Source organism: Photinus pyralis, unplaced genomic scaffold (genome assembly GCF_008802855.1).
Source record: "Photinus pyralis isolate 1611_PpyrPB1 unplaced genomic scaffold, Ppyr1.3 Ppyr1.4_LG4, whole genome shotgun sequence".
NCBI classification, from domain to species: domain Eukaryota; kingdom Metazoa; phylum Arthropoda; class Insecta; order Coleoptera; family Lampyridae; genus Photinus; species Photinus pyralis.
Window position 1 is genome coordinate 42204673 of NW_022170511.1, and position 24933 is coordinate 42229605.

Below are 24933 nucleotides of genomic sequence, written 5' to 3' on the forward strand. Positions count from 1 at the left end.
ACCTGACTAGAGCACTACCATTATGCAACTGCTTGCCGAACTATTATATTTCATTTATTGATTATTTTATTACATATTGCCTCTATGAATGGGTACGCACTGAAACAAGTGAGTCACTTGAAAAAAATATATGCATCAGTTTTACTGAAATTATAAATGCATGTGTTATATACTCTCTAAAAATTATTAAGGTTTGTTTAAGAAATGCTATGGGCGCACAGATCGTCCTTCAATCAATGACAGTGAAAAACAAGCAATTGCTAGAACAATAAACATTTCTAATATATTGTCGACATTTGCGCAAAGCCGCAAACTAAACCAGAAAAAAAGATGTTTAAATACCTAAAGCATTAATATGTATAATGCCTGTTTTTTATTAATGATGTATCATTATTTATAAATTAAGCATTAAGTATGTAATTTCTAAAGTGAGCGGAATGTTATAGGTAGGTATATTATTTTCAGAAATGAGGGTTCTCCTTTTTCGCGTCTAATAGGGCCTGGCTATATTTTAGAACACGGGCCCGTGGCTGCATTGTTACGCCTACTTTTGAGTAAGTAATTCCGAATATTTACGAAGATAACCGAAAAAAAACGAAATTTACTAAATTTTTCGTGCCCAACAGGAAGAACCTCGCTCATCCGAATCATTGCCCAAAAAACGGTAAACGCAATAGCCATCTTCGAGCTAGGAATTTAGAAATTAAGTTTAGGTATATACATTTCCGAAAGGCGAAGTTTGACATGAATTCTTGAGTACCCCGTAACCATTTTGTTAACAGTTGTTACATTTGGGTAAAGCCTTAGGCATAACAAATTTTGAAAATAATGAGTAGGTATGTCTCGTTTGCTTATAAAAGGTCAATTTAATTACCGAGGAAGTATTTTTGGCATAATCGTCAAAAACACTCAATTCAAAATACGTATGTAGATAATTTGCACCTCCATTAATTTAATATGAATTTCAACGACTTCATCTACATAAATCTGTTTTGCCAAATTGTGGCCTTGGAAAGTCGAAAAATAGATGGATAGAAGGATCATGCGCAGTGTACTAAGGTCATATACATGACATGATTTAACTTGGAGGAAAAGAAGAAAAGAACAACAATTGAAAAAAAAGAGAGGAAGACAAAAATGAAAAGAACTACGAAAAAGAGAAAAGCAGCAAAATTGAACAGAAATACCGAAAAGAAGAAACACAAAAACGATAAGTTAATAGGAAACCCCGAACACGAAAATCCAAGCAGTCGCAAATTTAATAAAATTAAGTGAAAGAAGATAAAGGTAGAGAAAACAGAATAAAAATTGGACTCATATTGACCTCAGACCCATTCGAAATAAAAGACGCGGTAATTGTTCGTTATGAGGACCAATTTATTCCATGCGAGATTAAAAATAGATGGCTTGTTTGTATCTGTTTGTGATAAAAAGTGGAATATTATTGCATTAAGATTAAAAATAAAACGTACTGAAGCACTAAACTGGCCAAAACCAGTGACATTTGCCATTTGAATTTTATTTATTATTTTAACTGGAAACGTAATCTTTTATCCCCAATAAGAACGTAAGTCCTCAAGATTTTATTGCCAATAGTGCTGCTCCTCGTACAACATTTAAATAGGTAATCTTGTAAAAAGTAACAGCACGCCACTAACTGACACTGAGGATATCAACTACAGCTTGCTGATACAAGTATCACCCTTGACTTTGTCCATAGAGGATTATGCTTTGTCTAAGTATCGCTAGTGAGACTTTACAGTCCGTCCTAGACGGTTAAGTTTATCGGTCGTTTCAACCACTCGGCAGCAACAAAATTATACTTTGGCATCGAATAAAAAATTATTCAACGACTTTGGTACGCATAACCAATAACTCAATTAATGGTCGAAAGAAAAATCGAGTTCATGAAGTGTTCGAACGCCTACTCGGTAAAAACGCGTCAAATCAATATAGTCCTTTGTGAAATTCACATCTTGCTGTGAATTTCTGGAATTAAAATGAAGTGTGTATATGTCCACGGAACAGTCTTTAAATTGTCCTTAATTCTTATGTTGATCCAGTATGCAAATGCCGCCCGTCCACACATTGTGTTTATTTTAGCAGATGATTTGGTATGTCAGTTAGTACCTAGAATGACCTGATTTGAACAGTAGATAATTAGTGACAACATTTGCAGGGATGGAACGACGTCAGTTTTCATGGATCGTCCCAAATATTAACCCCTAACATCGACGCTTTGGCCTATTCGGGTTTAATTTTAAACAATTATTACGTTTTGCCCATTTGCACTCCGTCACGAAGTGCTTTAATGACCGGAAAGTATCCAATACATACCGGCATGCAGCATGAGGTCTTATATGGAGCAGAACCACGCGGATTACCGTTATCTGAAACCCTCTTACCACAATACCTCAAAAGACTAGGATACTCAACGCATATTGTTGGAAAATGGCATTTGGGTTCATACAAAAAGGAATATACGCCCACGTTTAGAGGTTTCGATTCGCATTTAGGTAAGAATTTCTTAATTTGAAATGGGAGTTATGTAGTTAGTGTACTTATGCAAATCGGCACGTAAGTGTATGTGTAATTTCGGTATTGTTATTACCCTGAAGTAAAAAAAAACCGGGTCGCAGAGTACGAAACACAGTGAAGTTCAGAATAGAAAACAATACTGTTTCCATGGAAACGACGGTAGAACTCGACCTTGCTATTTTTGACGTCTTAATTACATTCAGAATTTTCAGAAGTTTTATAATGATTTATAATTTATAAAAGTGGTATGTGTGTTGACATCTGTATGTTTGTATTTTTAGATGCCCCTGAATAATAGAGTTCTTTTTTATATTTTGGCATTTTTTTTGTAATGCCATCCGTATTAATTGTTTTATCAATACCGTCACATTCGTTCAGTGGACGAAAACATCTTATTTTTAGCTTATCTTAAAACTGCCTAATAAATGTGTTTTTTTTTTGCATTTAAAAGAGAAAGTATTAGAGTATTAGAGACATTAGCTCGGAAATTAACAATGGAACTTGCAGATTGGATCGTTAGCAATGGGTGAATTTACTTCTCTAACTTCTCCAGGGGATCGATGCTCTCTGAACGTTAAACTTCCATGTTTATAAATCTCAGATAAGCAAGATATTCTTTCCACAACAGTTTGTTTCAACAAACGCGTTTAATTGATTCAATTACTGTAGTTATCTTTTTCCGCAACAAAACTCGCGGTAATGACAAGCTTTTGACTTCTATTTTACCAATTATGACTTGTTTTTCGATTGTGACGACTTTAGGCGACAGTACACACAAGAGTAACAGGGTGCGAATAGAATAACTGGACTATATGGATCCAAACGTGAAATCTTTTGATTTATATTCATATTTTTCAAATTGTGCCGTTTTATATTTATCCTGTGTGTGTCTATCTTTAAACACAGCGCCATCTACTACCTTCTTATCTATATACATAGGTACCTAAAATCGCACGGCACAAAACACTCAATATTTTAACAAAAATCTTTCTTTCGTTTGTATGAAAAATTTAGAGGTACCAAATTTGTGTTGAAATTTATTATGAAGGAGAAATGCAAATTAATTGCTAATTAAAGGATTTCCTGGCAACAATTACAGATAGTAAATAAATCTATTATAAATTTAGTAATTAGTGGTCATAATCGTAAGGAATTCCATTAATTGAAAAAAGGGTTTGCAAGCACCTCATGAACAAAATTGACATCATGCGATAATTGGAAATATGTATTCTGTATGCCAAAATTTTCCAGAAGTTCATCTAAACTGATCTGAAAGTGAGCTATGCACTCAAGAACTAAAGGTTTTTGGTTTTATTTTATAAAGAACGCACAACTCTGCCTCAAGAAACTATATTTAGTTTAAACACGTACTTCCAACTTTTTTGTGGTATGAAATGATTTTTTTTTAATTTCATAATAACACTGGTAGTGACCGAAAGTAGCTCTTGGATTCTCTTGATCGCTGCCTTAACTTTTCTTTCCCATATCGCTTGCTGCATATTAGCAAAACCGCATAGGCGATAAGGCTTAGAACGATGACGATGTTGATGGAATGTTTTTTTACTTTGCAGGATTTTGGACAGGTCATCACGACTACAACGAACATACGGCTATGGAAAAAGGAATGTGGGGTTTGGATATGAGGCGCAATATGGATGTCGCCTGGGACTTACACGGGAATTATTCCACCGACATTTTCTCAATAGAATCGGAAAGGATTATAGCAAATCACAACAAATCGAATCCCTTATTTTTATACATTGCACACGCAGCGGTGCATTCGGGAAATCCGTACAACCCCTTGCCGGCACCGGATAGTATCGTTGCGAAACTTCAAAGCATTACTGACTACAACCGACGAAGATTCGCAGGTGAAATTTATACTGTTTAATTAATCAGTTCCTTATTACTTTTCTAGGTATGTTGACAAAGCTAGACGAATCTGTTGGGAGAGTGGTACAAGCTTTACAAGCTAATAACATGTTGAAGGACAGCATCATTGTTTTCAGCACTGATAATGGTGGACCCGCGAATGGTTTCAATCTCAATGCTGCCTCAAATTGGCCTTTGCGAGGTGTCAAAAATACCCTTTGGGAAGGAGGCGTGAGAGGTGCTGCATTTTTATGGAGTCCTCTAATAAAGGACAAGCAGAGAGTTGCACTTCAAAAAATGCATGTTACAGACTGGTTACCAACACTCTACAGTGCAGCTGGTGGGGACGTGAAGTAAAATATTTGAATAAATGCAGACGGCTGAATAACGTATGTTTCGCAGTAAAATGGAAGACATAGACGGCTACGACCTCTGGGAAGCTTTGAGCACCAATAGCGAATCTCCGCGAAATGAAATTTTGCACAACATTGATGAGCACTTTGGTGTATCAGCTTTAACAGTAGGCAAATGGAAGATATTGCATGGTAAACTATTGAAGTTTATCTGCACCATATAATTATACCGCTTAGGTAGCACTTATGATGGTATATGGGATCAGTGGTACGGTCCAAGTGGAAGGAACGGTTTTTATAATGCTACCAAGGTACTGACCAGTTCCGCAGGTAAGGCGCTATCAAAAATAAAGGAATCTACAAACTGTTCAATAATTGCACATTTACGGAAAATGGCCGGTGTCGACTGCGCTAAAAAAAAATTAGTGCACTGTAAGCCACTGAAAGCACCGTGTTTGTTCGATACGGAAACCGACCCTTGCGAAAGGACTAACTTGGCAGACAAGTAAGTAAGATTTACATCGTTTCAAGATCTTACACAATCTTTCAGACATCCCGAAATGCTACAGAAACTTACGGAACGTTTACAGGAATGGAAATCAACTGCGATTCCTCCAGGTAATTTACCTATTGACCAGAGAGGCAATCCGAAACATTTTGGATATACGTGGACCAATTTTGGGGACTATTTGGATTATTCTGTACTTAAAGCACATTGATTGGTACGCTGATGCATTTGCTTCGATTGCACAAAATCAACAAAAATGTATAGATTATGTCCTATTTTTGCACACATAAGGTATAAAGGTACTACACAGATCATGGAAATATTCAGACATATGAGAAGTTTTCCTTTTTAAACATGTCAAGTGATGCATTTAATACCTACTTATTTAAAGCGATTTAAAGCCGTCTGTTGCACATAAACTCACACAACCACTTCCCTGCTCGTTGTTCGAAAATAAACTTTTTGTTACGACAAGGTTTATTATTTGTTTACGTTGTTCTTCCCTGAATTACCCTCTTTGGTACTCTCTCCTATTTTCAATCCCAACGCAGCTGCTTATTGATTGAGAAAAAAGTAAAAATTAAACGGTCGTATGTGGTAATTGTTTCCTAATTTGCAATTTTCATAAATACACAAAAATAACCATTTACGGCACAATTTTCTATACACAAAAAATGATCATAATGGACTCACTAAATTGGAAGTTCTCTTTATCGAATTCTGAAAAGTTGACTTATTGGAGTCTCACGATCTAAATAAACTCGTCACTAGTAGATGCGGTAGCTTCACTGAAACCAGGTTTACACCCCGACTGGTATTGGGGGAGGTAAGTATATTTTATTATATAGCTATTTGTGTATTAAGAGCGCAAAATGATATATTGTCGATTGAAAGAGACAGTTGACGCGCGACGAAGGAGCGCGGCAATCTCTTGAAATCGACAATCAATTTGCGCTCGAATTACACACAAGATTTTTTCTACAATCGAGCAGTTCACATATTAAATTTTTCACTCAAATCATTTTAATCTTATGCCCAAATGAAAGATGTCATTTACTCGTTGTCATTGGATACTCTGAGCAATGCATATTTGATTTATAGTTAATAATTGGGAGAGCGAGCGTTTTTTCTATTTTGTCGCTTATAAGCGACAAAGTGACATTCCTCGAAAATTATGACGTTTGCGTTGTCAAATACGAGCGCAAATGCCTACTTTGGATATCGATTGTAGAAAAAAGATTTAATTGCCGCCTAATCTGCACATTACGTCAAGCACAAGTTGAAAAATGAAATAATATTTAAATTGAGATATTCAATCATGTCATCATATAGTAACATGTTTAATCGACTCGTCGAAAATATCAAGATTTATCTCAAGCTTCCGGTATCTTCGAAACTTGGACGCTTATAGGATCATCTTCAATTTTTAGGGCAGCATAAATTAAGCACCAATCGGATGGATTATGTTGTACCTATAATGGTAATGGTAAAACACCGCAGCCGTCTGTAAACACATTACACACATACGAATGCAAATAGGTGAAGAATAAATCCAGCATAGTAGCCGAGTTTGAAGTTATTCGAGTAGGAAAGGACTGCCCTAATTGAGTGAGAGAAAAAGATTCAGTGATAGCTAAAAGTTGGGAAGATGGATTACAAGCTCTACTGTAGGCTAGTCCATGTTATAGTCGCGTATACAAATGACTACAGGATCCATTGGAGTTAGAGAATCTTCAAAGTCAAACAAAAACTTCACACTCAGGTCTGGAAGTCTATAGGTATATAACAGCTACAGCACCTCAATTCAAAGTTGCTCAAATGAGGTGTAGTTAGTGTAAGATAATTTTCTATTACCAAAAGACGGCACGATTTATTTTCGCATGGGATTGTGTTGGGCGGCCTATAAGTATACATCTTTAGCTTTTACCACGCTACTGTAATAAATATTTTCGAAGCACGCGAATCATTATTTTGTACAAACGTAATGCCATCCCAGGTCAGATAAATGGCTGAAATTGGAGGAAAAGAAGTAAAAAAACGAAACAAAGTACGAAAAAGAGAGAAGCAAGAAAAGAGAGGGACAAGAGATGCACAAAATTGAACGGAAGTACTTTGCAAAAAACTATAAGACGAAGCCCCGAACACGAAAAGCCAAGCAGTAGAATCATTGAATTTATAGATAGTTATAAATTCAATGGTAGAATTTAATAAAATTAAAGGAAATGTGATAAAACGAGAGAAAGCACGATAAAAATGGTATGTGCTGTATTCCAAACAGGAAAATATCAATAGGTCTAGGTATATTTTATGTAAAAATTTGAATTTAATTTACTTATTTTTTTTAATAAAGCATACTGAAGCGTTAAACTGGCCAAATCCAGTGACTTGTACCATTTGACTTTTACTTATTATTATAAATAGTGATACTTTACATTCCATTTATAGACGATTAAGTTTATCGGTCGTTTCTTTCACTAGGCAGCAATAAAACTATACTTTGGTACGAATAAACAATAACTCAATTTAATGCTAGTACATAAAAGTCGAAAGAAAATTCTAGTTTATGTAATGTTCGAACACCTATACTCTGTAAGAACGCGTCAAATCAATACAGACCTTTGCGAAAGTCGCATCTTGCTGTGAATTTAAAGTGATATTTATTTCATTCCGGAATTAAAATGAAGTATGTGTGTGATGAAACGGTCTTTAAATTGTCCTTCATTCTTTTGTTGATCCAGTATGCAAATGCCGCACGCCCACACATTGTGTTTATTTTGGCAGATGATTTGGTATGTCGTAGTGCCTAGAAATGACCTGGTTTGAACAGTATACAATTTATTGTGACAACATTTGCAGGGATGGAACGACGTCAGTTTTCATGGATCGTCCCAAATATTAACCCCTAACATCGACGCGTTGGCTTATTCGGGTTTAATTTTAAACAATTATTACGTTTTGCCCATTTGCACTCCGTCACGAAGTGCTTTAATGACCGGAAAATATCCAATACACACCGGTATGCAACACGGGGTGTTATATGGAGCAGAACCACGCGGCTTACCGTTATCGGAAACCCTCTTACCACAATACTTCAAAGAACTAGGATACGCAACGCATATTGTTGGAAAATGGCATTTGGGTTCATACAAAAAGGAGTATACGCCTACGTTTAGAGGTTTCGATTCGCATTTAGGTAAGAATTTCTTAACATTGAAAAGGAAGTTATGTAATTAGTGTAATTATGCAAATCGGCACGTAAGAGTATGGGTAATCTCGGTATGGTAGTTACCCTGAAATTAAAAAAATACCTTGCGGTAACAATTGGATATACAAAATTACTAATTGGGTACCTACAGTCACCTAGCCTTGAGATCAAACAATCACTCATCAACTCACTAAATTAGAGAACAAAATATATTGAGGCGGTTTAACATTTAGTTCAAGTAGTCTACGCCTAGAGCGCTGCAGTACTTTGAACGAGTAATTGCGATTATTTGTTCTGAAAATGAAGATGGACACATTTAAATCGCTAGAGATTTAATAGTACGTACGGTCATTGCCACAAGTAATGATCGCCTAATTGGTAAACTTTGCAGCATAAGCAACCTAACACATCGGTTGACGGTTTCTTCAAAGTCTTCAAGTTGAAAAATATATTGAAATGACTACTTATATTCCACAGGGACCAAAGTGACTGTTTAATACCGAGAGTACCCGAAGCAAAGTTGTCGGCATCGAGCATTACACACATCTTTTGTACTCACTACAAAGAGTCCGAGGGTTCGACATTATTAGTGCCGTCACTTTAATCCTCGAAAGCAAAAATATGTCACGTTTAGTTTGTCAAATTGATATACACGAGATCCCCATTGTAAAAATGAAAAGAAACTCATCCTGTATATTTATATCCTCAGCGAATGACTTTATTACAAAAGTTATACAAATACAAAATTAGGGCCTGTTACATAACATGCGGTACATTTAATCGCTCAGGAATAGGTACTTCTTTTTCCCATAGCTTTCTGCATAGGCGATAAGGCTTAGATCGACGACGAGGATGACTCCAATTTGCATAAATGTTACCTTGCAATCGAATAATGTTGACTTAAGATTTTTTTACTTTACAGGATTTTGGACAGGTCATCAAGATTACAACGATCATACGGCTATGGAAAAAGGAATGTGGGGTTTGGATATGAGACGCAATATGGACGTCGCCTGGGACTTACACGGGGATTATTCCACCGACATTTTCTCAAAAGAATCGGAAAGGATTATAGCAAACCACAACAAATCGAATCCCTTATTCCTTTACATTGCACACGCCGCGATGCATTCGGGAAATCCATACAACCCCTTAGCGGCACCCGACAGTATCGTCGCGAAACTTGAGAGCATTACTGACTACAACCGACGGAAATTCGCAGGTGAAATTTATATTGTCTAATTAACCAGTTCCTTATTACTTTTCTAGGTATGTTGACAAAGTTAGACGAATCTGTTGGGCGAGTGGTACAAGCTTTACAAGCTAATAACATGTTGAAGGACAGCATCATTGTTTTCAGCACTGATAATGGTGGACCCGCGAGTGGTTTCAATCTCAATGCTGCCTCAAATTGGCCTTTGCGGGGTGTTAAAAATACCCTTTGGGAAGGGGGCGTAAGAGGTGCTGCATTTTTATGGAGTCCTCTAATAAAGGACAAGCAGAGAGTTGCACTTCAAAAAATGCATGTTACAGACTGGTTACCAACACTCTACAGTGCAGCCGGTGGGAACTTGAAGTAAAATAGTTAAATAATAATTGCAGGCAGCTGAATAACGTATGTTTCGCAGTCAAATGGAAAACATAGACGGCTACGATCTCTGGGAAGCTTTGAGCACCAATGGCGAATCTCCGCGAAATGAAATTCTGCACAACATTGATGAGCACTTTGGTGTATCAGCTTTAACAGTAGGCAAATGGAAGATATTGGATGGTAAACTATTGAAGTTTATCTACACCATATAATTATATCGCTTAGGTACCACTTATAATGGAACATGGGATCACTGGTACGGTCCAAGTGGAAGGAACGGTTTTTATAATGCTACCGAGGTACTGACCAGTACCGCAGGTAAAGCGCTATCAAAAATAAAGGTATCTACAAATTCTTCAGTAATTACACATTTACGGAAAACGGCCGATGTCGACTGCGGCGCTCAAAAAAAGTTAGTACCCTGTAAGCCACTGGAAGCACCGTGTTTGTTCGATACGGAAACCGATCCTTGCGAAAGGACTAACTTGGCAGACAAGTAAGTAAGATATACATCGTTTCAAGATCTTACACAATCTTTCAGACATCCCGACATGCTTCAGAATCTTACGGAACGTTTAGAGGAATGGAAATCAACTGCGATTCCCCCAGGCAATGTACCTATTGATCAGAGAGGCAATCCCAAACATTTTGGATATACCTGGACCAATTTTGGGGACTATTTGGATTATTCTATACTTAAAGCACGTTGATTGGTTTACGCTGATACATTTTTGTGAACATTATAAACATTTGCCTCTGAATTATAATCGATTTCGGGAAGTCAAAGAAAATGTATAGATTTAACTTACATGTCCTTTTTTCTACACATTATCTTCTAATTATTAACCGTCATGAATGACATGTATTTCAAATTATTACCACCCATTTTTCGTCGAGCCCGATTCATACGATTAAAACGCAAATTCAACGAGCAATCAGTGTCTCGGTTTTCCCTACATGAGTGTACCAATTGTACATTTTATTTTTCTTACTGTTCTTGCTACTGTGAAGACAAAGTGCAATCCCGTCTTGGTTTCCCAGGCAGCAACTACACTGAATTTTTAACAATAGCTGTTTATGGTAACATAAGGATAGTGGTGCGCATAATTAGTTTGCTCTTGACCGCGTACTGATGTTTTAATCTAGATACCTATGGAACAAGTTGTACTCTACAACCATAATCACCACTGGGTTCTTTTTTATGCCGGAACTTCTAAAAGTAAACCTTGTAACTCCCACATGAATTCAAAAAATGCAAACTTTCCCAAGCCTGTGGTGAAACCTTTCTCAGTTCGTATTTTTGAATACGTGAACCCAATTAAGGTAGAAGATAGCTGCTGTTATCTCCGCCGTTCTGGAATTTGACTTCCTAAAACTATTACAAATGTCAATTCTACTAAGTACAATTTACGATTATCCTTTTCAATGCCACAAAAGATAATTTATTGGAAAATTCCACCCTCTAATTTTTACACCCTGTAGATTTTCGAAGGTATGCAGTACTGCTCTAATTTCAATTTTACTTGCCTATAAAATCCGAAAAAAATCTTATATTATAGTTACGGTTACATACGACACAAAATATTCAGAAAATTCATGCACCTCCAGATGCAGTATGGTGCTTATGGACATACAGTACATGCTTGCCAAACGTGACAATGGCAGCGTAACGAGATTATGTATTGTTTTAATACTTCAATTGAATCGTATGTCAATTTGACATCAATGCGGTCAGAAACAAGGATAGTATTATGGAAGAATGACGCAAACTAGTAAGAGAGGCAATTAGTCCATAAGACCCCATACTGCATCTGGAGGTGTGAACGCGCTATAGTAACAATTCTACTGACTGGGACTCGGGATCCTTTACTTTGGCGAAATCGGGAATTTTTACTTTCACGTAACGTAACATTATGCATCCTAATAACTAATTTGTGCGTTAGCATTTCACGAGACTTTTTGGGGTCAAATAAGGTTAAATAAGATTTACAGGAGTTTATGTCTAAGGGGTGTTTTTGTGAAATGCTAACCAATGAAGATATACTGTTTTTAATTAACGAGTAGCCAAGGCAAATTCTGTTGGTTTTCATTGTACTGCTTGGGAACTAAAGAAAATGTAAGAAAGAGCAGCAAGTGGAGGATTGTGGTTTACTGTATCAAAAGCTTTAGAATAATTCAGCAGTACTAAAGCGATGATCTTATTGGAGTCCCACGATCTAAACATGAAAAGTTGTTCGAAAATTTAATTTCCTTTATTTTTCTATACCTACTATGAATTTTCTCGTGAAATACAGTGTTACAAGCAATAAACAAAAAAAGGTTAATTTTTTGCATGTTTTTCATTTTTCGCAATGTTGCCGTTCGATATTTTGGAGGCAAGGTTCAAATTCGAATTTAGCACCCTCAAAAACATAAAAATTGGTTGAGAAAAAAACTTCTGTATTTTTTTCCTGGATCTGAGCATTTGCGCCACCAGGCAATGTATGTAAATCCCCAAGGATTTGTTAATAACCGCACATGAACATCAAAAAAGCCATTCTGACATTCACTCGCGATGGGGGATATCGGCTGCTGCTTGCTGATACTACTAAAAAATTTTAAGATCATTTATAGACGGTCAAGTTTATCGGTCATTTCATTCACTCATCGGTAATAATACAAGTATTGTTTTCCGTACAAAACAATAACTGAATTTAATGCGAATATAAAAGTCCGAGAAAACCTAGTTTATATGCGAGTGTTAGTAAAAGCACGTTTTTGCAAAAGTCACATCATCCTGGTTATTTAAAGTGACACGCATAGACGTTGAAATGGAAACGATATGTGCAATTAACGGATCCGTGTCTAAGTTGTGGTCAATTGTATTGTTGATCCAGTATGCAAATGCCGCAGGTCCACACATTGTGTTTATTTTGGCAGATGATTTGGTATGTCATTCACTTCTTATTTGTTCTCATCTCATATGAACACCGAATAGTCAATTTACTATGATCTTTGCAGGGATGGAACGACGTCAGCTTTCATGGATCATCCCAAATATTAACCCCTAACATTGACGCGTTAGCTTATTCGGGTTTAATTTTAAACAATTATTATGTGATGCCCCTTTGCACCCCGTCACGTAGTGCTTTAATGACCGGAAAACATCCAATACACACCGGTATGCAGCATGGGGTAATATATGGGGCAGAACCGCGTGGCTTGCCTTTATCTGAAACCCTCTTACCACAATACCTCAAAGAGCTGGGATATGCAACCCATATTGTTGGGAAATGGCATTTGGGTTCATACAAAAAGGAATACACGCCTACGTTTAGAGGCTTCGATTCGCATTTGGGTAAGAAATTTTTAACTCTATAAACGGAGCTTTGTAGATACGCATTCAAGCTTGGTAATAATTTATGCATAATTTAATTTAGTTTAATAAAATTTCACAATAGTATTAAAATAATAATATCTGCATCTATTTCATCTATTTGATTCTCATGTAGATTATTATTGTATGCAAAATTCTTGCATACAGTGGGACATACGACTATAGAGATATTGTTTTCATTATGGGTATCATAGGATTCATAAATTTAGATACTACCAGACAAAAATCGTAGATAATACTTATGAAGTCGCAAAATCTGATTACTTGGCGTTACAGTTTAAGACAAGATTACCACACGCCGCCCGTCGGATGACCCCCAACTATGATAGCGTAAGAAAAAACTATGACATAGTGCAAAATGGTCAGATTTTCAATACGTCTAATGTTACATTGTCAGCCAGCCTTCACAGTATCAACAATTTACTTTTGACTTTTGAACTAATGATACGACTACAGACATAAAAATTTAATTTTTCTTTTCTACGGTTGCGCAAAGTTTGAGACACATAATTTTCTTTCTTCCTCGTGAATCGTAAGATTTATATGATTAACCGGGACAATTTTTTACTATTCTGACGAACTTCAATATTTTCATTCGCGTATCTAAACTTCTGTTTTAAAAATATTCAACACTTCCACCCACGCAAATTCAAATAATGATTGACAATTTGACAAATTATAACATAAAATCAAATAACACAACATAATAGAATTTTTGAAATTCTGGAGGGACATGAGGTGAGTCCATTCTCCATATAACATCGCGGGTTCTCCACAACTCTTCCTCGACCATTCGAAACGACGTCGATTGTTAAAATTCTGAGGCATTGTAATAAATGCTAAGTATTCCTTACGTAATCGCTCTTGTAACGTCTTCTTAACTTCTTGCATTAAATTATATCGTTCGAAAAGGCCTTCTGCTTTCTCCAGGCCACGAAAAATTCCTATTTTAAGGGGCCTAATGAACTTAGAAGACCTCAAAGGATGTAGATTATCTTGTGTAACCACTGTGTGAAGTCGGTCATTAATGGTGGTAGCAAGACTGGCCAGTGAAGTCCTCTTCTGATCATAATCCAGCTTTGATCTTCTTAATATCCTCTTGAGAACGTCCTTTACAAAACGAATTCATCTTTCCACACCCACACCCAAACCAAGGAGATGCAGGTTTGATGACGTGTGGGCGAATCTTTCATAACAAGATGGGGGAGATGAAATCCGTTTTGTCTTTTTACACCAAAGTCGGGTTTCCACGTGAATCAGTCATTGATGGTCATGTTTCACATCCACTCGTTCAGTTTTATCTGTTACACATGAGGAAATCTTTTAGTTGAAGAGACCTCGGCACGTACCTACACTTCCGCCCCTCGTAACTCACAAACTGACATTTCTGGAAGAGAATCGCAATTTCCATTTGCATTTGGATCTGTTTCTAAGGAATGGCACTTGCCTGTTCCTTGCAGCTCGCATATTCTTCATGCGACGAAATGGAAGTGAGAAAGTTATCCACATAAAAGCAAGTTCTCATCTTCTGCGCAAAAGAGTTTGAATCTGAATCCAAATGATAATTGATTGTGACACCAAGCAGATATGGCCGCCCGGGAATAGTACACAGGATGATGAGGTGGAAAATGTCAAATATGTTTTCAGACATCTCCGTGATGAGTCTTTCCTTTTCCACAAATTGAACACTGTAGCATAGTTACTCCACTTATTTTGATGTTGGAGTTTCATTGCATTCGAATTCCTGGGAGATTTATGATGAAATACTTCTGTTTCCTTTTTCAAATTTAAAAATCGCTCCGCACTGTAGTTGGATTGGCAATTGTTGACTCAAAACTCTTGATCGGTACAAGTCTTTAAAATACTTTTACTTTTTAGGATTTTGGACAGGTAGACACGACTACAACGACCATACGGCTACTGAAAACAGAATGTGGGGTTTGGACATGAGACGCAACATGGATGTCGCGTGGGACTTGCACGGAAATTATTCCACCGACATTTTCTCAAGCGAATCGGAGAGGATTATAGCAAATCACAACAGGTCAAATCCCTTATTCCTTTACATTGCACACGCCGCGGTGCATTCGGGAAATGTGTACAACCCGTTGCCGGTACCAGACCGTATTGTCGCGAAACTTGAGAGCATTCCTGACTACAAACGTCGGAGATTCGCAGGTGAAATCTAAAGTCTAATTATTAATCAATTCTTTATTACTTCTCTAGGTATGTTGACAAAGCTAGACGAATCTGTAGGGAGAGTGGTACGAGCTTTACAAGCCAAAAACATGTTGAAGGACAGCATCATTGTTTTCAGCACTGATAATGGTGGACCCGCGAGTGGTTTCAATCTCAATGCTGCCTCAAACTGGCCTTTGCGAGGTATTAAAAATACCCTTTGGGAGGGGGGCGTTAGAGGTGCTGCGCTTTTATGGAGTCCTCTAATTAAGGCGAAGCAGAGGGTTGCATTTCAAAAAATGCATGTTACAGACTGGTTACCAACACTGTACAGTGCAGCCGGTGGAGACTTGAAGTAAAATAGTTGAATCATTGCAGACAGCTGAATAACGTATGTTTCGCAGTCGAATAGAAGGCATAGACGGCTACGATCTCTGGGACGCTTTGAGCACTAATGGCGAATCTCCGCGAAATGAAATTTTGCACAACATTGATGAGGACTTCGGAGTCTCAGCTTTAACAGTAGGCAAATGGAAGATATTGCATGGTAAACTATTGAAGTTTATCTGCACCATATAATTATACCGCTTAGGTAGCACTTATAATGGAACATGGGATAACTGGTACGGTCCAAGTGGAAGGAATGGTTTTTATAATGCTACCAAGGTGTTGACCAGTCCCGCAGGTAAGGCGATATCAAAGATAAAGGTATCTACAAACTCTGCCGTAATCGCACATTTACGGAAAGTGGCTGATGTTGACTGCGGCGCTCAAAAAAACTCTTTTCCCTGTAAGCCATTGGAAGCACCGTGTTTGTTCGATTTAGAAACCGATCCTTGCGAAAGAACTAACTTGGCAACCGAGTGAGTAAAGGATACAACATCCTGATGTCATTCGCAATTTTTCAGCCATCCTGATACACTTCGGAAGCTTGCGGCTCGTTTACAGGAATGGAAAGAAACTGCGATTCCCCCAAACAATTTACCTCTTGACCAGAAAGCCAATCCGAAAAATTGGGGGCATACGTGGACCAATTTTGGGGACTATTTGGATTATTATGTAGCTAGTTAATGTGCGATGATTGGTGAACGCTGCCGCCTTTGCTTCTAGTTCTGTATTATAAATAATTTCAGACAATCAACAAAAATTGAAATTGTCTCTTTATGATTAACTAGTTAACGGAAATTTTTCATTGTAATTGAAAATTTAAAATAGCTCCAAGGTAAGCCAGCGCTAGATTTGTGACGGTACGCCATACCGGAACGTCTGTGTATTCTCATTAGGGATGGAATCGAGCCGAGCCGATCCGATCTTTTGGAAAACTCGGCTCGACTCGAAATTATGGATGGCCAGCTCGGTTCGAAAAAAAAATAAGTTCAGCTCAACTCGAAACTCGGATTAACTTTTCATTTCGAATGTGAAAGAGAAAACTTTCCTTGGAAAATACATGATTTATTTGAACTGACCAATTAGATGAAACTATGAGAGTTTCCGAATGCAAAATTTCATCGAGATATTTGTATAATAGTCTATTTCAGGCTACTGGTAAAAATGGATCTAAAAAACAATTCATTGTAACCAAAAATACTATTATGCCATCCAAGAGGACAATACACTATGGGTTTTTTGAACTGAAAAGAATTTTTAAAACAAAACTCGGTTAACATATAACATTGTATAAAACTCTATTTCGTTAACATTTAGCATGCGCTACATAAATTAGAGAACTGTTGAAGGCTCTTATAACTAATCGAATCAAAGAAAGAAACGGCATCAAGCTTTACATAACTAAATTACATTTTCGAGATCTCAGACAGATCTGTATTAAAACCTAAAATTAGCTTCAGACTAGCATAATATAACATGTTGCGAAATAAATTACCATAAATATTTACACTATAATACTGTTGTCGCCTTCTGTTACGATCTGATCTTAACACATCTGCAAAAAAATTGAGAATTGGATGAATTGATTATGGCTTATTTTAGATCTTGTTCTATATCTAAGAAGCGCCTCACCTGCACTCGCTTTCTTCCCATCGTGTCCCTGTCGTGCACGTTTTGTTTTGTTCGCAAATACAGGAGCACGTACTTTCGTCCCAAAATACGTTTTCGTTTTTACTATCGATACACGCGGCGTAATCCTTCTAAAGAAGTTGTAGTTTACAAAGGAAATTGCTTTCGGACCGGAGCTCACCTTATTTTGGCAATTACAGGAGCACGTCTCCTTGCTGTAGACTTGGAACGGGGTACAATCTTTGGGCGTTTGCAGGCAGTTACATCTGCACTTCAGGTCTTCAACTACGGTAATTGAAGTACAAAGAATCTCGCTGTTCCTCACAGTTTTGACGTACATCTTCTTCTCCTGGGTTTGTAGTGGTAAACAGCCCTTAAATCCATTGCACATCCCACCGCAACGTTTCACTATCACCGCGTTTGGAATTATCTAAAAATAAAGGAGAAATTACTACAACAATTTTGGCGCCAGTCTGTAAAAACACAAACAGCGCAATTTTCCCGAATCTGAGTTTCTGGGGATTGCATATTTTTGGAAGAGCGATGATTCTTTGACTGTGAAACGTTTGTTAGTCACAATACAAAGGTCGTTGCGGTTTGCTTACAAATAGCGGATTCCATATGCAGGTGCTTTCATGGGAACTCTTTGTATTCTTTACCAACTTTTACATAAATAAAGTCGCATTAATTCTCGTTAATCGAGAGTTTTCATTATCTACCTCCTATAGTGTAAATATGAAAATCATTTATTTTTTGGAGTAAAATATGGAACAAGCCAGAACGCATTCATTTAAATCATTGTAGTAAATTAATCAAATGTAACACGCACGATCACATGTTCTATTAAATGCCCTGGGGGGATGGTCACCCACCTATGGAGATGAAATAATACTAAACTGAAAATAAATGTTAAATTTGGTTTCCCGACAATACACATTGGACGCGGTTAGAGTCACCTCTTTTCACATGAACACCATTTCAAGCCTGCAAGTGAGTTCTCATGAGGAGATCTATTGTTTCCCTGGCACTCACTGTGTATTTCCCATCGACTTTCTTAAGAATGCCAATACCATTGGTGTGGTCTTTAAGTAGGCGCGATGCTGTTGGTACGCTGCTAGGGCGCTTCTGTACTCTTCCCATGTTTCTTCGCGCCTCTGTCGTTGGGGTTTGTCGAATAGCGTTCTGACTTTAGCCCGATGTTTTTCTCACTCCATCAGGAAACGTTCCTCGTTAGCCCCTTCGTTTTTGCTGGGCCGATCCTCTCATACGGATTAAATAGGAGTCATCATTTGATCCTGTTTTATAGAGATAGGTAAAGTTGAATTTTTAACATTGGAAATTTTATATGGTTTCGTATATGGGTACCAAGTTATGAGTTTCGTTCAAGCAGAAAAGACAACTGTGTCGCATCAATTGACGAGTGTACCGTACTCGACCGTGATCGGTGAAGGAAAAGTCGCGGGCACAGTCGATACGGTACTTACTTAATAATGCTCAATTTTTTTGTTAATCCCAATCTATAATTCTCGCACATCTCCTTTGCGAGCGAGTGAGTCGATTGAATAAGAGGTATTTGTGTTTTACATATGGCGTTATAGGGTTGTATGCCTCCGATGGTTGTATGGATTGCGAAATCTGTGAATTTTTTTATTCCTAGTTGCTGTCGAGTCTCCCTAGGAGTTTTTGTTTACAACTTCCAAAGGTGACTCGACTGCAACACAACATATAAAATAAATCCTATATAATAGCTTTCCTCATTCAAGGTTATCTTTATGGTGTACTCAAATGAATAGGATTTATCTACTACACATTCTGAGCTATCGTTTTTTATCGTTCGCGCGATTTGTCATGCTTACACAGTGACATGCAATGAACTCAAAAAATTCCTCTCATTAACACCATAAGTGGGTTTGCACCTAGGTTTGTACGTTTATGCTTGGTCCATTTTTCCAAAGAATGTGCTGCACAAGTAATTACTGTGCCCAAACGCAAACTCCTTTAGACCTATACCGTTCTCGCATCTGCTATTCAATAAACGATCTCTAAACTATACACCATGGAAGCCTTGTAAAATCAAATTTTCCCTATTACAACAGACGAGAACAGCTGTGATCAATTTTTCCTCCAATTTTGAACGTGATATCAAAATTTAAGCAAAATCTTCCGGACCAGTATTTTCACATTTTTCGTAAAAGTGGCGGATTTCTTCCATGCACTAGAAAGCAAAGGTTGCCCAAGATTATCGAACGTTATCTGTTTAAACAATGACTTAGCATAAATAGCGAGAGTAGCACAGAGGAATTGTCAGTACTTATTGAGATACTTTTTCGTCAACGTAAACCAGCTCCACCTACGAACAAAGACTATGCCTGCCACAGGTAACCCACTCCTTAATGCATTACATTTGATCACAAATTCCGTTTCCCAATTTCAGGATGCACCTGCACGATCGTGAAGATGTGCACGATTAATACACCGGAAGGCGAATTTCCCTGCGAGTGCGTTTTTAAGTGCGTATGCGCGCCTGGAGAGAGCAAAAAGTGCGAATGCAAGATGGAGTGCACTCTGGAAAACGCCGAGAAGATTATTAAGCCCAACGGAGAAGTGATGTATAGATGTGAATGCACTTGTGAATGCTGAGTTTTAATTATGTATAATAAAGTCGTTTCTAAAAACTAAATGGTATTTGTAAGTATAGAAAAACGTCTTTTGTCAAAGAGTCAAGTAATTGTAAACCGATATTACATAATAGGGAATTGACACTTTGCATTATCTGATTTGCACAATTCGTAATTTCAAGATGTAAATTACACTCAAATGGGACTCCAGAAGATCCACTTATTTTTGCATATAATTTTCAGGGTGCCGAATCCGAGAAGTGATCGTTCAAGGTAGGTCTCCATCTCAAAACCAAGAAACTCCCACCTGAATTTGTCTTCGAAACATTCTCCACGGGAAAAATCTCCCATTTAACGAAAGAATATTCGTGTACAGAATACTCGATAATTGTTGTGGTCAGATCGCATGTGTTTGACACAAAAAACGTTAGACGCTTGTTATTAGGTGCAGGGTAAAAACCCCTGACCAGAATGCCCCCGCACAAAAACCCTTCTCCATGAAATTTTCCAGGAGTGCGTAGGTGTCAAATTGGTCGGGAGTTATTGCCCCAGTCCGGTGGGTTTACCTACTGTCCAAGAATTATTGTCAACCGGAGACTCATGTGCGGAATAGGGGTTTTTGACCGGAGGTAATTTGCCCAAGGGGTTTTGTCCTAGAAAATTACTACATGACAGCTGCCTTGCTCACTTGCCTTTTCGAATCTCTGCAGGTACGTTTTGTCAAAACTAAAAAGTGTTTTTGGTTTTGTTTTTGTCAATTCAGGAATAAAGATGGCATTTATTGACAATTGACATCAAACGATACCAACTTATCAACGGCCTGACGCCACCACCACACCCAACAACTACCCGAACAGTTAATGAAAACCTCTGTTAATGAAAGATGACCTTAGCATATTTGGCCAATGAATATTTGCCCTTGCGCGACATCTGGACCAAACGAAATCTCGTGCACACATTTTACTCCCCCTCCCTTCACTCTGCAGAAATCAGAAACTCTGTATCTTGAAGGGCGCATCTAAATAAGATGAGTTTCCCACACAAAAATGCGGAAGTTGAATGAGCATTGAATTTTCGAGGCGGGTGAACATTCCTGGGGCAAATTTACCTAAGAGTTTTCTGGGGACGGAATACTCCTGAGTTTCCCGGGGCGAATTAGCAATTCGGAACAAACAACGGGTATGTATAGAGAAATTGTGGATGATCATCTAAAAATTTTAAATTGGGTTATAAATCCGGAGGTCGGGTGTTCGAACCTGGGTTGAGGTGAATTTTTCATCTGTGGCAGAGATGGAAATTACCTTAGACTAGTTCCGAGCATTCTACCGGCTACTCCGAATTAGGTTTTCCTGCAGTTTTCCTAATTCGTAAGGTAAATACCGGAGTAGTATAGACCATCTTAAGACCTTCTGCAGAGGCACCTCTAAATAGCATTATGCGGGTCACTCTGTAATTGGGCGCATGCCTGTTGAGGACCCAAAACAAGAGAGGGATAATAAAATAAAATAAAAAATAAAAAAAATCAAAGCTTGAAAAGATATTGGTGAATGATGGTATACAATGAGCAGCATATTATTAAAATTAAAGAAAAAACGCAGGATGTTGCTTTTGATATTATTTTTAATTTTAACTTCCTAATCAAGGCCTCCACTCCTATGGTCGAAGCTGAATGTATTATTGTTACGTTTCTAAAGACAAATTACAAAATAAAATAATGAATAAAACGTTATAATTAATTTACGTATTACATGCTTAATTAATTTACCTTGGAATCAATAAGTTTGTTTATAGAAATTTGCTTTTGTCATAATGTCACTCAAAATGTTTTTCTTTTAATTTTGAACTTATTGTGATTTTTTATATACATTTTTTAAATCAAGATTTTTTTCTGTTTGTAGATTATTATTATATCAAAAACGTCATAGTTGAAACATGTAATTCCATTTACTGTTTACTATTCCGAGGCAAACGAATGCAGTAATAAGCCCCTAAAGCATATCTAAAAAAGTGCCAGAGCACCTCGGTGTGACCCAACGGGGTCATTGGATTTGTCCCGTTTTCAATAGACTTGTTACATGTGGCATATAAGTCTACTGTGCAAAGTTTCAACCAAATAGATTCAAGCGTTGGGCAGGGACAGAGAAGCGTGACCCCACGGGGTCGTTGGATTTGATCCATTTTCAATAAGCTTGCTACATGTGGCATATAGGTCAACAGTGTAAAGTTTGAGCCAAATCGGTCCAAGCGTTGGACAGTTATCGTGTTCACGAACGGACAGACGGACACCATCGACTTCCCTATAAAGGTCGCATGCTTTGCTCTGCCGCTTAATAAACCGAAACCGGAATGAATCAAAATTCCTCTTCAATCAATGACATACTTAATATATGTACATGTGTCCTTGTTCAACAAAACGGGCGCTTAAATAACAGAATTTTGCGAAAGAAAAAAATTGCCCTTAGTATGTGATGGTTTAGTCCGTCTGTCCGTCTATTTCGTCTAACTCGGGAACGAAAAGAGACAGCGATGTCAAACCTTCGCCAATCGATTTATTCATTTATATGAGTTCAAGGTAAATTAGTGGTATTGATTATCAGCCGGATTAAAAGTCGTTTTGTTTTAATAGTAGCTGTTTTAACGAAATTGGAGCGCTACACAAAAAATTCTCCGACTGAAAATCGTATGCGATTCTTGGTATCTTATTTTATATTAAGCTATTTTACGAAGGGGTGCAATTTTAATGCTTACCCTATGCGCCATTTGGGAATGCTACGATACTGCATAAGAGAACGTATTGTTCCACATCAGAAACTGTCGTAGAAGATATGTAATTAGGTAGTAAGTAAGACAAGTGGCTTCTCGGAATTGCTGCGGCAAACAATTTCGTTAATAATAAACCAAACTTTCAAGAAAGCAACAAACTGGACGTTAATTCCTGATGCACTTTTTTTAGTTTTTCGCATAAATTGCTTTTCATTCTACCGAGAAAGTATCATGAGGTAAGACGAAGACGTTGCTATAGGTTTCCAAGAATTCACTTTGTGAAAACAATCCAAACTTCCGAAAACGCGGTGGGATGTATGTACATATAGGCGTTTTAGGCGAGTATTAGAAATAGATAACTGACAATATTGTGAACTTAATGATCGAGAGCTATGTGACTGTGAAATATAGAAATTTTTAAAAAAGATGCTTACCTAATCATTAATCACAATATTCAAGAGTGTTTTACAATTGATCTTCTGTGCCCTCCTCCCCCCTAATTATTAATTATTAAATATCGTACGCAACACTCTACAATGCGAGTCAGTTTAGAACAACGGTAACCACAAATTAGATTTACTGGTCTTTCAAGTAATGCAAATCGTACTCACGATAGCCCCAAGAGGTGGCACAAGATCCACAACAGTATCCCTGGGCTCGCACTTCACTTGCTGCCTAATACTATTGAACTCATTTTTGAAACTGGCCGACTGGCAACTTTCTAAAATGGAAAAAAGTCGTCAGACTGTCGCATGCTGAACGTTCCTGGAGGTACCTTCCAATGGTTGTACGTGAGTTTTAAGTTTTTTGTGGAAAACACCTGGTCCACTTTGTAAGGCTTCCATTGCGATCAATTGTCTTTTACCAATAAACCTAGTATTTCCACCTTTGTTCTTCTTCTGTAACCTTCTGGGAACTGAAGAAACAAGACTTAACAATAGCACCAGTTGAAGAATTAGTATGGCAGCGTTAAAATAAACGTTCATGCCGACCGATAAACTACTGAAATTAAAAAGATACCAACGAAGCTTTAATACCGCCAATGTTTATTTACTTAAAAATTTATTCCAGTGGTTGCTTATATTTTTAACGTAAAAGTCGTGAAGATTTTAATAGCGGACTAAATATTGGTTCGGTAAGTAGCTCACCGAAGTACCTACTGCTGTCACTTCAGTGACGTGAGAATTTAGTTTAAGAAATGCATTATGTAAATTGAGATTAGACGAAGTGCCACTGTTTCAAATTCCGGAAACATTTCCTTTGCGGTTTAAGTATCTTATTAAAATCGTTAAGTAAAAGCGTGCGTAAGAGAAATGTTTATTTTTGTTGAAACAGGATTTAGTTCACACTTTTAAACTTTGAAGCGTAGTTTTTACCTACTTTACACAAAGTTTTTCATGTAAATGCCATTAAACGAACGGTAGTTTCCCAGACTTTGTTGATATTAGTTTGCCATGACATCAAAATGATTTTGAAAAGCGTGATCCAAGTTTAATTATGTAATTTTCTGACGTCTACCAATATCCGCCAGGATGAAAATATTATTTTAATAAAAGTAGCCATTACATGCAAAAAAGACGTCACTCATTCGAAACCCAAAACAACCAGAAACAGTGCAAAACAGTAAAGCGCATACCTAATGGACCTAGTTTACCAACGATTAACGAAACGCATTTCACTACCAAAATACAATGCGTTCAGAATGGTTATCAGTCCCAACAGAATTGGTACATTAGGTCCGTTTTGGACAGTCACTGAGCCAAAACCGCGTCCCAACTTCGAAGCAGCGCAACTAGTATCCAATCAAGACAAAGGAGTGCAAAGTGCATGAGGACCCCGAACTAACCTAACTATGTTCCAAAAATATAAACGGAACTAGGACAGGTAGAAGTGGAAGCACTAACCGACACTGAAA

General features: G+C 37.5%; 4 protein-coding genes across 11 annotated transcripts; 3 read left to right on the forward strand and 1 right to left on the reverse strand.

Annotated features, from left to right (window-relative positions):
* The first annotated feature begins 1738 nt into the window (after positions 1-1738).
* On the forward strand, positions 1739-5735 carry LOC116169991 (arylsulfatase B-like). Its single transcript, XM_031486220.1, has 7 exons — positions 1739-2114; positions 2180-2516; positions 4110-4409; positions 4457-4763; positions 4813-4955; positions 5001-5268; positions 5314-5735. Exons 1-7 carry the CDS (start codon positions 2001-2003, stop codon positions 5480-5482), a joined length of 1638 nt encoding a protein of 545 aa, XP_031342080.1. The 5' UTR covers positions 1739-2000; the 3' UTR covers positions 5483-5735.
* A 2096-nt stretch (positions 5736-7831) lies between these two features.
* Positions 7832-10862, forward strand: LOC116169302 (arylsulfatase B-like). Its single transcript, XM_031485367.1, has 7 exons — positions 7832-8060; positions 8128-8464; positions 9399-9698; positions 9746-10052; positions 10105-10247; positions 10293-10563; positions 10609-10862. Exons 1-7 carry the CDS (start codon positions 7950-7952, stop codon positions 10775-10777), a joined length of 1638 nt encoding a protein of 545 aa, XP_031341227.1. The 5' UTR covers positions 7832-7949; the 3' UTR covers positions 10778-10862.
* Positions 10863-12701: 1839 nt separating this feature from the next.
* Positions 12702-20317, forward strand: LOC116168731 (arylsulfatase B-like). 2 transcript variants are annotated; one of them, XM_031484689.1, is made up of 9 exons: positions 12702-12994; positions 13068-13404; positions 15322-15621; positions 15670-15976; positions 16026-16168; positions 16214-16484; positions 16530-16843; positions 16905-20015; positions 20072-20317. In XM_031484689.1, exons 1-7 carry the CDS (start codon positions 12878-12880, stop codon positions 16690-16692), a joined length of 1638 nt encoding a protein of 545 aa, XP_031340549.1. In that variant the 5' UTR covers positions 12702-12877; the 3' UTR covers positions 16693-16843; positions 16905-20015; positions 20072-20317. The 2 variants fall into 2 exon arrangements, with proteins under 2 accessions (XP_031340549.1, XP_031340548.1); XM_031484688.1 differs by having other exon boundaries at positions 16530-20015.
* LOC116168733 (balbiani ring protein 3-like) lies at positions 17290-24841 on the reverse strand. Of its 7 annotated transcripts, XM_031484694.1 has the most exons (6): positions 23794-24181; positions 23630-23739; positions 17819-18067; positions 17641-17768; positions 17504-17563; positions 17423-17452 (listed from the first exon to the last, which is right to left on the reverse strand). In XM_031484694.1, the coding sequence occupies exons 1-5, from the start codon at positions 24002-24004 to the stop codon at positions 17542-17544; spliced, it is 720 nt and encodes a 239-aa protein (XP_031340554.1). In that variant the 5' UTR covers positions 24005-24181; the 3' UTR covers positions 17423-17452; positions 17504-17541. The 7 variants fall into 7 exon arrangements, with proteins under 7 accessions (XP_031340552.1, XP_031340551.1, XP_031340550.1 ...); XM_031484692.1 differs by adding an exon at positions 24655-24841 and having other exon boundaries at positions 17290-17563; positions 17641-18067; positions 23794-23934; XM_031484691.1 differs by having other exon boundaries at positions 17290-17452; positions 17641-18067; positions 23794-24185.
* Positions 24842-24933: the final 92 nt, after the last annotated feature.

Coding starts and splice junctions, on each gene's coding strand:
- LOC116168731 (XM_031484688.1), top strand. CDS start 12,878: ATGGAAACGATATGTGCAATTAACGGATCCGTGTCTAAGTTGTGGTCA. Junction 13,405..15,321: donor AGGCTTCGATTCGCATTTGG/GTAAGAAATTTT, acceptor TTTACTTTTTAG/GATTTTGGACAGGTAGACAC. Junction 15,977..16,025: donor GCAGCCGGTGGAGACTTGAA/GTAAAATAGTTG, acceptor TATGTTTCGCAG/TCGAATAGAAGGCATAGACG.
- LOC116169302 (XM_031485367.1), top strand. CDS start 7,950: ATGAAGTATGTGTGTGATGAAACGGTCTTTAAATTGTCCTTCATTCTT. Junction 9,699..9,745: donor CAACCGACGGAAATTCGCAG/GTGAAATTTATA, acceptor TTACTTTTCTAG/GTATGTTGACAAAGTTAGAC. Junction 10,564..10,608: donor AGGACTAACTTGGCAGACAA/GTAAGTAAGATA, acceptor ACAATCTTTCAG/ACATCCCGACATGCTTCAGA.
- LOC116169991 (XM_031486220.1), top strand. CDS start 2,001: ATGAAGTGTGTATATGTCCACGGAACAGTCTTTAAATTGTCCTTAATT. Junction 2,115..2,179: donor TTATTTTAGCAGATGATTTG/GTATGTCAGTTA, acceptor CAACATTTGCAG/GGATGGAACGACGTCAGTTT. Junction 2,517..4,109: donor AGGTTTCGATTCGCATTTAG/GTAAGAATTTCT, acceptor TTTACTTTGCAG/GATTTTGGACAGGTCATCAC.
- LOC116168733 (XM_031484690.1), bottom strand. CDS start 24,004: ATGAACGTTTATTTTAACGCTGCCATACTAATTCTTCAACTGGTGCTA. Junction 23,740..23,793: donor TCACGTACAACCATTGGAAG/GTACCTCCAGGA, acceptor TTTCCATTTTAG/AAAGTTGCCAGTCGGCCAGT. Junction 17,564..17,640: donor TGGGAAGAAAGCGAGTGCAG/GTGAGGCGCTTC, acceptor ATTTTTTTGCAG/ATGTGTTAAGATCAGATCGT.